The sequence below is a fragment of the Liolophura sinensis genome, chromosome 1 (genome assembly GCF_032854445.1).
Source record: "Liolophura sinensis isolate JHLJ2023 chromosome 1, CUHK_Ljap_v2, whole genome shotgun sequence".
NCBI classification, from domain to species: Eukaryota; Metazoa; Mollusca; class Polyplacophora; order Chitonida; family Chitonidae; genus Liolophura; species Liolophura sinensis.
The window spans coordinates 1,073,572-1,087,133 of NC_088295.1; the positions used below are offsets into that span (position 1 = coordinate 1,073,572).

The window sequence follows — 13,562 nt, forward strand, 5'->3', positions numbered from 1 at the left end:
GATTGAGGGACTTTCAAATGTCACACTGAGTAAACGACAGCACATCATCAACAACGGATTACCAAGGCCAGAACAGTGACAGCGAGCACAGTACAACTCAGGCTAAAAAGTCAATTGTTTACTGCTCGTATCGCACTCTGAGGTACTGAATAACGCTCCACTAGCGTGTGACAAACTCTTTACTGAGCTGTGTCAGAGACCTGCTGAGACGCGTAGGATTATCGTTGAAGGTGTGAATATAGTTCCATCTTCTGATAAATCCTAGCTAGTTTGCAAGTGAAGCTGCAGTCCGTGTGTATGCAGCTATGTGAGCATATACTAGCCGTGAAAAGATGAAAGTCTATCTTGCAATATGTGACGTACCTCAGCAAAATAAAATCAGTTCATCAACTAGATTAAACGATTTAATTAACAGAGTAAAATATGCGATCAAAGTCATCCACTGGTATTTGACTGTCAGTGTACTAATTTTGATATACATTTATGTTATGCCATATAGAACATTACAGCTGACCTTTTAAGGCACTCTTGACAAATCTTCACATAAACTTTATAAACCAACACAGCTTTCTAAGACATGGCCACAACACAGGCAGACAGCCATCTCGTGTGGCCATGCCTTTGCATTATCCTTTACTCATGTCTTCTCATTTGTCACGTTTGTATAAAAAAATACATCTAAATAACATCATGTATTTATATTACTGTAATGATCATGTAAGCGTCATGTCAAAAGAGCTAAAAAAAATGTAAAACCCAAAACACATATGTTCAGGTCAGAATCGGGCATCAGCGGGCCGCAGATTTTTTATCGTAGGCTACTTCCGGATGACGGACCTGTTTAGGCCTGACTGCAGCAATCACTGTTTTTAACCACTAATCTGAAATGGATGGTGTATTTTTATTTTTTATTTGACTGGCGTGTTAATGAAGTTTTCAAGATTTACCTACATTACTGATTGTCTACAGACATAATTGCTGACCAACATGCCACCTGGGAAGTCATACATACAGACATAATTGCTGGCCAAAATGACACCTGGGAAGTCATACATACAGACACAATTTCTGACCAAAATGACACCTGGAAGTTCATACACACAGACATAATTGCTGGCCAAAAATGACACCTGGGAGGTCATCAACACAGACACAATTCCTGACCAAAATGACACCTGGGAAGTCATACATACAGACACAATTCCTGACCAAAATGACACCTGGGAGGTCATACATACAGACACAATTCCTGACCAAAATGACACCTGGGAAGTCAAACATACAGACACAATTTCTGACCAAAATTACACCTGGGAAGTCATACATACAGACATAATTGCTGGCCAAAATGACACCTAGGGGGTCATCCACATAGACATAATTGCTGACCAACATGCCACCTGGGAAGTCATACATACAGACACAATTTCTGACCAAAATTACACCTGGGAAGTCATACATACAGACATAATTGCTGGCCAAAATGACACCTAGGGGGTCATCCACATAGACATAATTGCTGACCAACATGCCACCTGGGAAGTCATACATACAGACACAATTCCTGACCAAAATGACACCTGGGAAGTCATACATACAGACACAATTTCTGACCAAAATGACACCTGGGAGGTCATACATACAGACACAATTCCTGACCAAAATGCCACCTGGGAGGTCACACATACAGACACAATTTCTGACCAAAATGACACCTGGGAGGTCATCAACACAGACATAATTGCTGACCAATATGCCACCTGGGAAGTCATACATACAGACACAATTGCTGGCCAAAATGACACCTAGGGGGTCATCCACATAGACATAATTGCTGACCAACATGCCACCTGGGAAGTCATACATACAGACACAATTGCTGACCAAAATGACACCTGGGAAGTCATACACACAGACATAATTGCTGGCCAAAATGACACCTGGGAGGTCATCCACACAGACATAATTGCTGGCCAAAATGACACCTGGGAAGTCATACATACAGACACAATTCCTGACCAAAATGACACCTGGGAGGTCATACATACAGACACAATTCCTGACCAAAATGACACCTGGGAAGTCATACATACAGACACAATTTCTGACCAAAATTACACCTGGGAAGTCATACATACAGACAAAATTGCTGGCCAAAATGACACCTAGGGGGTCATCCACATAGACATAATTGCTGACCAACATGCCACCTGGGAAGTCATACATACAGACACAATTTCTGACCAAAATTACACCTGGGAAGTCATACATACAGACATAATTGCTGGCCAAAATGACACCTAGGGGGTCATCCACATAGACATAATTGCTGACCAACATGCCACCTGGGAAGTCATACATACAGACACAATTCCTGACCAAAATGACACCTGGGAAGTCATACATACAGACACAATTTCTGACCAAAATGACACCTGGGAGGTCATACATACAGACACAATTCCTGACCAAAATGCCACCTGGGAGGTCACACATACAGACACAATTTCTGACCAAAATGACACCTGGGAGGTCATCAACACAGACATAATTGCTGACCAACATGCCACCTGGGAAGTCATACATACAGACACAATTTCTGACCAAAATGACACCTGGGAAGTCATACATACAGACATAATTGCTGGCCAAAATGACACCTAGGGGGTCATCCACATAGACATAACTGCTGACCAAAATGCCACCTGGGAGGTCATACATACAGACACAATTCCTGACCAAAATGACACCTGGGAAGTCATACATACAGACACAATTTCTGACCAAAATGACACCTGGAAGGTCATACATACAGACACAATTCCTGACCAAAATGACACCTGGGAGGTCACACATACAGACATAATTGCTGGCCAAAATGACACCTGGGAAGTCATACATACAGACATAATTGCTGACCAGAATGACACCTGGGAAGTCATACATACAGACACAATTCCTGACCAAAATGCCACCTGGGAGGTCACACATACAGACATAATTGCTGGCCAAAATGACACCTGGGAAGTCATACATACAGACATAATTGCTGACCAAAATGCCACCTGGGAGGTCATACATACAGACACAATTCCTGACCAAAATGCCACCTGGGAGGTCACACATACAGACATAATTGCTGGCCAAAATGACACCTGCGTAGTCATACACACAAACACAATTCCTGACCAAAATGCCACCTAGGAGGTCACACATACAGACATAATTGCTGGCCAAAATGACACCTGGGAAGTCATACATACAGACATAACTGCTGGCCAAAATGACACCTGGGAAGTCACACATACAGACACAATTTCTGACCAAAATGACACCTGGGAGGTCATCAACACAGACATACTTGCTGACCAAAATGCCACCTGGGAAGTCATACATACAGACATAATTGCTGACCAACATGCCACCTGGGAAGTCATACATACAGACACAATTGCTGGCCAAAATGACACCTAGGGGGTCATCCACATAGACATAATTGCTGACCAACATGCCACCTGGGAAGTCATACATACAGACACAATTGCTGACCAAAATGCCACCTGGGAAGTCATACACACAGACATAATTGCTGACCAACATGCCACCTGGGAAGTCATACATACAGACACAATTCCTGACCAAAATGACACCTGGGAAGTCACACATACAGACAAAATTCCTGACCAAAATGACACCTGGGAGGTCATCAACACAGACATAATTGCTGACCAAAATGACACCTGGGAAGTCACACATACAGATATAATTGCTGACCAACATGCCACCTGGGAAGTCATACATACAGACACAATTTCTGACCAAAATGACACCTAGGGGGTCATCCACATAGACATAATTGCTGACCAACATGCCACCTGGGAAGTCATACATACATACACAATTCCTGACCAAAATGCCACCTGGGAAGTCATACATACAGATATAATTGCTGACCAACATGCCACCTGGGAAGTCATACATACAGACACAATTCCTGGCCAAAATGACACCTGGGAGGTCATCCACATACAGACACAATTCCTGACCAAAATGACACCTGGGAGGTCATCAACACAGACATAATTTCTGACCAAAATGACACCTGGGAAGTCATACATACAGACATAATTGCTGACCAAAATGCCACCTGGGAAGTCATACATACAGACATAATTGCTGACCAACATGCCACCTGGGAAGTCATACATACAGACACAATTCCTGACCAAAATGACACCTGGGAAGTCATACATACAGACACAATTCCTGACCAAAATGACACCTGGGAAGTCATACATACAGACACAATTCCTGACCAAAATGACACCTGGGAAGTCATACATACAGACACAATTCCTGACCAAAATGACACCTGGGAAGTCATACACACAGACACAATTCCTGACCAAAATGCCAACTGGGAAGTCATACACATAGACACAATTCCTGACAAAAATGACACCTGGGAAGTCATACATACAGACATAATTGCTGACCAACATGCCACCTGGGAAGTCATACATACAGACATAATTGCTGGCCAAAATGACACCTAGGGGGTCATCCACATAGACATAATTGCTGACCAACATGCCACCTGGGAAGTCATACATACAGACACAATTCCTGACCAAAATGACACCTGGGAGGTCATCCACACAGACATAATTGCTGACCAAAATGCCACCTGGGAAGTCATACATACAGACACAATTTCTGACCAAAATGCCACCTGGGAAGTCAAACATACAGACGAGGGATTCGTGCAGAAACAACAAATCCAGCCCTACCATGTGTGTCAGTTAATAAAGTTTGACACTTGCAAGTATTATTTACTTACTCCAATACAACATGTCTATTGTTCTTCAGTTCTGGCAAAGTGTCACAGCTGGACACTAACACTGCATGACTTCTCCCAAGTCTCTGTGTGAAACTTCTGAGTACTCTAATTAAGCATACAATTTGCTGTTGCTGCTAACAGCCATCATATTTTGTACACAAATATAGTATAGGCCTACATCAAAACATTACTGTCCAAACTGAAAAAAAAAACACCAACTTGTAAACATATGTTATTGATACACATACAAACTATTCACATACATTTTACTTCAACTTTTATTCAAGTTCACAAATCATATTTGATATCAAATTTCATCTGGGTGTTTGTTCAAACAATGTATTGTAAAGCATAAATTAACAGAGTGGAATTATTTCCATGACAGTATTTTGTAGTCAAAGGGAGTCATTAAAAAAAAAAACATTTAAGGTCGGCTACACTGCGTCTGGTAAGTCAAGAATTCAAATAAAGTGTATTATTGCAAATGGAAAATTATTTCTTTTTCTGTGAGAAAACTTTTCCTTCGTGCGTGTGCTCTGTGGGTGTTTTTTCAACAGGGTTTGGTACAAACTACAAATTCTCCACAAAATTATATTGTACAGACAAAATTTAACTTGTCCTGTATTGTGTTTTTCATTTTTTTCCCACGTGTGTATGTGAAATTTTTATTTAAATACAGCTTTGAGGTTGTTGTTGCTGATGCACGGCATGTCAGAGTGTCAATTTTCACTGCTAAATTACTGAGTGACATATAGTTTTTCACTGGCAAACGACTCTCGCAACAAGGAAAACCTTCTACAGAAGAAACTAAAGATATTTGTCCACTTTTGAGGGAGATGAAGAATGGGGTAGTCTTGGCAGTCAGGGTGATCCAATACGAATCCCGCATGGACTCGCTCATAAATCACTACTTTAATAGAAGATTGGTACGTTGCAATCATAAGGACACACATCAGATATTTTACTTCAGTTTCTTGTATGGTGTTACTTTTTCAAAAATTCTTTAAATCATTCTAAGGAAGAACAATTCCATGGTCAATTCCCCACAGCCAGCGCATAGATATAACAATGCTCAGCCACGTGTGTGTGATCAGTCACATTGGATGGACTACAGGTAACTGTTTATCCCAGAGCTCTCTACCGGCACACTAAAAACTCTCTCTAAAAGACCACTAGGATCGTGCTAATCTGCTGCCTGATTTCGACTTCTAACCTGAGCTGTACTGTAAATGAAAAACTTCCCTCCCCAAGGCTGGTATTGAACCTACACCTCCAGTGTCCTAGTAAAACATAGACAAACACCTTAAACACGAGGCCATGGCCTTCTCCCCACAACTACAACACGGACTATAACACATACGTGTATCTGCATCGCAAGTGTCCTAATAACTGATAGACAGACACCTTAAACACAAGGCCATGGTCTGTTCCCTACAACTCTGGTAGAACACGGACTATAGCACACATACATGTACTTGTACCTCCAGTGTCCTAGTAACTGATAGACAAACACCTTAAACACCTAGCCATGGTCTACTCCCACAACTCTGGTAAAACACAGACTGTGGCACACATACGTGTACTTGTACCTCCAGCGTCCTAGTAACTGAGAGACAAACACCTTAAACACCTGGTCATGGTCTGCTCCCCACAACTCTGGTAAAACATGGACTATAACACACATACCTGTACCTGCACCTCCAGTGTCCTAGTAACTGATAGACAAACACCTTAAACACCTGGCCATGGTCTGCTCCCCACAACTCTGGTAAAACACGGACTATAACACACATACGTCTACCTGCACCTCCAGTGTCCTAGTAACTGATAGACAAACACCTTAAACATGAGGCCATGGTCTGCTCTCTACACCTCTGGTAGAACACGGACTATAACACACATATGTCTACCTGTACCTCCAGTGTTCTAGTAACTGATAGACAAACACCTGGCCATGGTCTTCTCCCCACAACTCTGGTAGAACACGGACTATAGCACAAATACGTGTACCTGCACCTCCATGGTCCAAGTAACTGATAGACAAACACCTTAAACACGAGGCCATGGTCTGCTCCCTACAACTCTGGTAGAACACGGACTATAACACATACGTGTATCTGCACCTCAAGTGTCCTAATTACTGATAGACAGACACCTTAAACACAAGGCCATGGTCTGTTCCCCACAACTCTGGTAGAACACGGACTATAGCCCACATACGTGTACTTGCACCTCCAGTGTCCTACTAACTGATAGACAAACACCTTAAACACGAGGCCATGGTCTGCTCCCTACACCTCTGGCAGAACACTGACTGTAGCACACATACCTGTACCTGCACCTCCAGTGTCCTAGTATCTATTAGACAAACACCTTAAACACCTAGCCATGGTCTACTCCCCACAACTTTGGTAAAACACAAACTATAACACACATACCTGTACTTGCACCTCCAGTGTCCTACTAACTGATAGACAAACACATTAAACACGAGGCCATGGTCTGCTCCCTACACCTCTGGCAGAACACTGACTGTAGCACACATACCTGTACCTGCACCTCCAGTGTCCTAATAACTGATAGACAAACACCTTAAACACCTAGCCATGGTCTACTCCCCACAACTCTGGTAAAACATGGACTATAACACACATACCTGTACCTGCACCTCCAGTGTCCTAGTAACTGATAGACAAACACCTTAAACACCTAGCCATGGTCTACTCCCCACAACTCTGGTAAAACACAGACTATAACACACATACCTGTACTCGCACCTCCAGTGTCCTACTAACTGATACAAACATCTTAAACACAAGGCCATGGTCTTCTCCCCACAACTTTGGTAAAACATGGACTATAATACACATACCTGTACCTGCACCTCCAGTGTCCTAGTAACTGATAGACAAACACCTTAAACACCTAGCCATGGTCTACTCCCCACAACTCTGGTAAAACATGGACTATAACACACATACCTGTACCTGCACCTCCGGTGTCCTAGTAACTGATAGACAAACACCTTAAACACCTAGCCATGGTCTACTCCCCACAACTCTGGTAAAACACAGACTATAACACACACATACCTGTTCCTGCACCTCCAGTGTCCTAGTAACTGATACAAACACCTTAAACACAAGGCCATGGTCTACTCCCCACAACTCTGGTAAAACATGGACTATAACACACATACGTGTACCTGCACCTCCAGTGTCCTAGTAACTGATAGACAAACACCTTAAACACCTAGCCATGGTCTACTCCCCACAACTCTGGTAAAACATGGACTATAACACACATACCTGTACCTGCACCTCCAGTGTCCTAGTAACTGATAGACAAACACCTTAAACACGTCTACTCCCCACAACTCTGGTAAAACACAGACTATAACACACATACCTGTACCTGCACCTCCAGTGTCCTAGTAACTGATACAAACACCTTAAACACAAGGCCATGGTCTGCTCCCCACAACTCTGGTAGAACACGGGCTATAGCACACATACGTGTACTTGTACCTCCAGTGTCCTAGTAACTGATAGACAAACACCTTAAACACGAGGCCATGGTCTGCTCCCCACAACTCTGGTAGAACACGGACTATAGCACACATACGTGTACTTGTACCTCCAGTGTCCTAGTAACTGATAGACAAACATCTTAAACACTTGGCCATGGTCTGCTCCCTACAACTCTGGTAGAACACAGACTACAGCACACATACCTGTACCTGCACCTCCAGTGTCCTAGTAACTGATAGACAAACACATTAAACACGAGGCCATGGTCTGCTCCCTACAACTCTGGTAGAACACAGACTACAGCACACATACGTGTACTTGTACCTCCAGTGTCCTAGTAACTGATAGACAAAAAACCCTTAACACTCGGCCATGGTTTACTTCCTACCCCTCTGGTACAACACGGACTATAGCACACATACCTGTACCTGCACCTCCAGTGTCTTAGTAACTGATAGACAAACACATTAAACACTTCGCCATGGTGTAGCTGGTAGCTGGTCTAGTTAACACCTATAGCCATTCGACATAAACATATACCACCTCAGTAACTGATAGACAAACACTTTAAACAAGAGGCCATGGTCAGTCATTCAACATACACATATACCACCTCAGCATAATTAGAAAGACTGCCACATCAAAATCTAGTGATGACATCAGTTTGTCATAAATATGTATGTATTGGGCTTACCTAATCAATGATTGCAGAGACCCCATTCCCACCTGAGTGAGGACTGACTGCCAGGTACCCCCAGTATATGAAATGGGCATGCCTAGATCAGTGAGTAATCCCTGGAGGTGCTGACCAAATTTGGACCAATCCAGGGAACTCAGCGGTGGGTTCTGACCAGAAGCATTGAAGGCATGTGTGAAGAAATAGCCCTGGAGCTGAAAGAGAAGAACAAGTGAACATATTGTAGTGTATGGTCATTGAAAACACCTTCAGACATGCAGTAAGGCTTGATGTAGTTTAGCAACCAGTCCTATTAAACTCTACCTTGTCCAGAATCATATGTATGTCCAGCACAAAACGTTGGGATACTTATTTTTCCACTCTGAGTGCTCAACACTTAACCTCCCACATTACCTGAGAGAACCAGAAATATACTGTAAATGCAACTCACCACAGACGACAATGTTATCACATCCAGGGGTCCCATGCCCAGACTGGCCAGGTTATCATACCAGGAATCTGCCGGTTGACCACACAAAGCTCTAGACACTACAGAGGCATTCTCATATTGCTTAGGTAACACCTGTCCAAGTTTTTCCACATTGCAAACCGTGTCCTGTATCAGGGTCAGGGAGGCCATTCCTCTCACCTGTACCGGTGCAATCAGAAGGGCAATTAGTTAGCATGTACCTGTACCTCCTCTACAATACAGCAGCATTTAGGTCAGGTAACAGAACAAAGCTACATGTGCCTATATACAAAACAAGGTACAATGTACATACTACCCAATGTTGATACAAAAAAACCAAACACAACTATGTATTAACCTCACCTCACCAAGAGAGAACAGGGAACAAAGTTACACAATTTATAAATACAAAACTTGGTCCATGCTGGTTTCCTCTCCAGTCGTCGTACATAAGAAGGTCCGCCAGCCAGCTGGTTGTACATAAGAAGGTCTGCCAGCGAGCCGACTTCGTCACCGACCGTATGTAAGCAGCACATACTGATTGGCAAAAGCCAATCAAATAAATCAATAAACATACAAAACCTGTTGATATAAATATAAACTCACTTGTTCTTTCGCAAGTTTGTCCATATTGACAAAGGCAGCCAGGGCATCCATGGCACTTCCATCAACTAAATCTAAAGAGAAATATTGAGGCGATGTATTAAATAAAGTGATCAAATATTTTAACTTAGATTACAAACAGCATACACCTGTAACTCACATGTCCAGTTAAAAATCAACACTTTATTTTTAATGTCTTCAAGTTGACAACACATATCTGTTTAGTGCGAAAACAATGCGTTAAATCAAGTTTAAACAGTCCTAAAAATGAAAATTAGACATAACAACACATACTAGATTTCCACTATCTGAACATACTGGATGAACAAAGGAAGATTTCATTCCAATTCCCAGTTGGCAATGTGGCCTTGTCACGTACCTCTGAACATCTTGGCCTGCTGAGCTACCTGCTGTAAGATTGGTCCATCCAGGTACTGGAACAATGGGTACAGGTAACGATTGAAGTCCGCACGTCCCAGAATCTGCCCCCACATCATCACCAGGTTAGACAGCCTAGTTATAAACAAATCATCACCAGATTAGACAGCCTAGTTATAAACAAATCATCACCAGGTTAGACAGCCTAGTTATAAACAAATCATCACCAGGTTACATAGCCTAGTTATAAACAAATCATCACCAGGTTAGACAGCCTAGTTATAAACAAATCATCACCAGGTTAGACAGCCTAGTTATAAACAAATCATCACCAGGTCAGACAGCCTCGGTATAAACAAAATCACCAGGTTAGATAGCCTAGTTATAAACAAATCATCACCAGGTCAGACAGCCTAGTTATAAACAAATCATCACCAGGTCAGACAGCCTAGTTATAAACAAATCATCACCAGGTTACACAGCCTAGTTATAAACAAATCATCACCAGGTTACACAGCCTAGTTATAAACAAATCATCACCAGGTTACACAGCCTAGTTATAAACAAATCATCACCAGGTTAGACAGCCTAGTTATAAACAAATCATCACCAGGTCAGACAGCCTTGGTATAAACAATTATCACCAGGTCACACAGCCTAGTTATAAACAAATCATCACCAGGTCAGACAGCCTCATCACCAGGTCAGACAGCCTAGATATAAACAATTATCACCAGGTCACAAAGCCCAGGTATAAACAATCGCCACCAGGTCACACACCCCTAGATATAAACAATCACCACCAGGTTAGACAGCCTTGTCACCAGGTCAGACACCCTAGATATAAACAAATCATCACCAGGTCAGACAGCCTTGTCACCAGGTCACCCAGCCTCGGTATAAACAACCATCACCAGGTCACACACCCTTGATATAAAAAATCATCACCAGGTCACCCAGCCTCGGTATAAACAATGATCACCAGGTCACACACCCTAGATATAAAAACATCACCATGTCAGACAGCATAGGTATAAACAAACATCAAAAGGTCAGACAGCATAAGTATAAACAATCATCACCAGGTCAGACACCCTAGATATAAACAATCATCACCAGGTCAGACAGCATAGGTATAAACAAACATCAAAAGGTCAGACAGCATAGGTATAACAAATCATCACCAGGTCACACACCCTAGATATAAACAATCATTACCAGGTCACCTAGCCTCAGTATAAACAATCATCACCAGGTCACACAACCTCAGTATAAACAATCATCACCAGGTCACACACCCTAGATATAAACAATCATTACCAGGTCACACAGCCTCAGTATAAACAATCATCACCAGGTCACACAGCCTCAGTATAAACAATCATCACCAGGTCACAGCCTCGGTATAAACAATTATCACCAGGTCACACAGCCACATTGTATAAACAATGTACATGCTTATTCTCTTCAAACATTAAGTATGCCAATACATTACAGCGCATGATAGAAGCTGCTGAATTTGTTCACTATCCATATATAGAGATGTATTCATTTATTTATTTATCTGACAGTTGCTGAGCGTTGTACTTAAGAATGCACAGTGTAAACCACCTGCCTTTGGCTTGTTAGTGACAAACATTTCCCCAAATGTGCCCATTGTAATGGTGGAGTCTTCAATCAACATTATCCTTTTTTATTCGACCACAAGAGAGTCAGCGACTGGTTACTGTGATTAAAACTCCACATGCAGTCAAAACATATACAGCTGTATGCTTGGTACAAGTGGATAGCATCCACAACCCACCTACATACGTGTATTTGGCAGTATAAACAATCCACATACACATGTGTATTTGGCAGTATCAACAATCCGCATAAGTATTGGGCAGTAAAAACAGTCCACATGCATATGTATATTTGGCAGTATAAACAGTCCACATACATATGTATATTTGGCAGTATCAACAGTCCACATACATATGTATATTTGGCAGTATAAACAATCCACATACACATGTGTATTTGGCAGTATCAACAATCCGCATAAGTATTGGGCAGTAAAAACAGTCCACATGCATATGTATATTTGGCAGTATAAACAATCCACATACACATGTGTATTTGGCAGTATAAACAATCCACATACATATGTATATTTGGCAGTATCAACAATCCACATACATATGTATATTTGGCAGTATAAACAGTCTACATACATATGTATATTTGGCAGTATCAACAATCCACATACATATGTATATTTGGCAGTATAAACAGTCCACATACATATGTATATTTGGCAGTATCAACAATCCACATACATACATATATTTGGCAGTATCAACAATCCACATACATACATATATTTGGCAGTATCAACAATCCACATACATACATATATTTGGCAGTATCAACAATCCACATACACAAGTGTATTTGGCAGTATCAACCTGCCTACATAAGTATATTTGGCAGTATACTTATGTAGTATCAACAATCCACATGTGTTTATCAGAAAGAATATAGGACATAATCCACATATATACATACATATATACATATACACATACATACATGTTTACATATATAAGTATATACATATATTTATCCGTGTAATATGCCATGTAACTAAACCACTGCCTGTGGTGCACGTGTGCACACACATATTTCAACAAAACCGCATTGGTTAGCTTCACACTGTATTTATCTATCCAGTAACTTGTATTGTCCACCAATGTGATCAGGAGTTGAGATGTAACAAATGTGAGCAGGTAGGTAAACTCACAGCTCATGGTCTCCATGCTGTAGTCTGTCGAGGATCTGAAGTAGATTGTTCTGGCTGCCGGTCCACTGCTGTACCAGCGTCTCCAGGAAGGCCAATGGGTCCTGTGAGGCTAGGTCAGTGACCATACCCACCAGAGTGTCTGTCTTCAGGTACAGGCCCTCCCAGTCCACCACGGGGGGAGGCAGAGATGAGTTAAAAAGACGGACCAGCTGGACACAAGAAGAAGAAGAACAGCCTTGACACATTTATTTCATTTTTAAACAAGCGTGTCCATACTTAGG

General features: G+C 41.9%; 1 protein-coding gene across 1 annotated transcript in view; it reads right to left on the reverse strand.

The window, feature by feature from the left end:
• Nucleotides 1–13,562, reverse strand: part of LOC135461452 (uncharacterized) — a 276,606-nt gene that overhangs the window by 118,805 nt on the left and 144,239 nt on the right. Inside the window, exons 70-74 of the mRNA XM_064738560.1 lie at nucleotides 13,282–13,490; nucleotides 10,498–10,631; nucleotides 10,122–10,192; nucleotides 9,498–9,695; nucleotides 9,065–9,261 (exon numbers count right to left, since the gene is read on the reverse strand). Of these exons, the coding sequence (XP_064594630.1) occupies nucleotides 9,065–9,261; nucleotides 9,498–9,695; nucleotides 10,122–10,192; nucleotides 10,498–10,631; nucleotides 13,282–13,490 (809 nt within the window). The remainder of the gene's footprint in view (nucleotides 1–9,064; nucleotides 9,262–9,497; nucleotides 9,696–10,121; nucleotides 10,193–10,497; nucleotides 10,632–13,281; nucleotides 13,491–13,562) is intronic.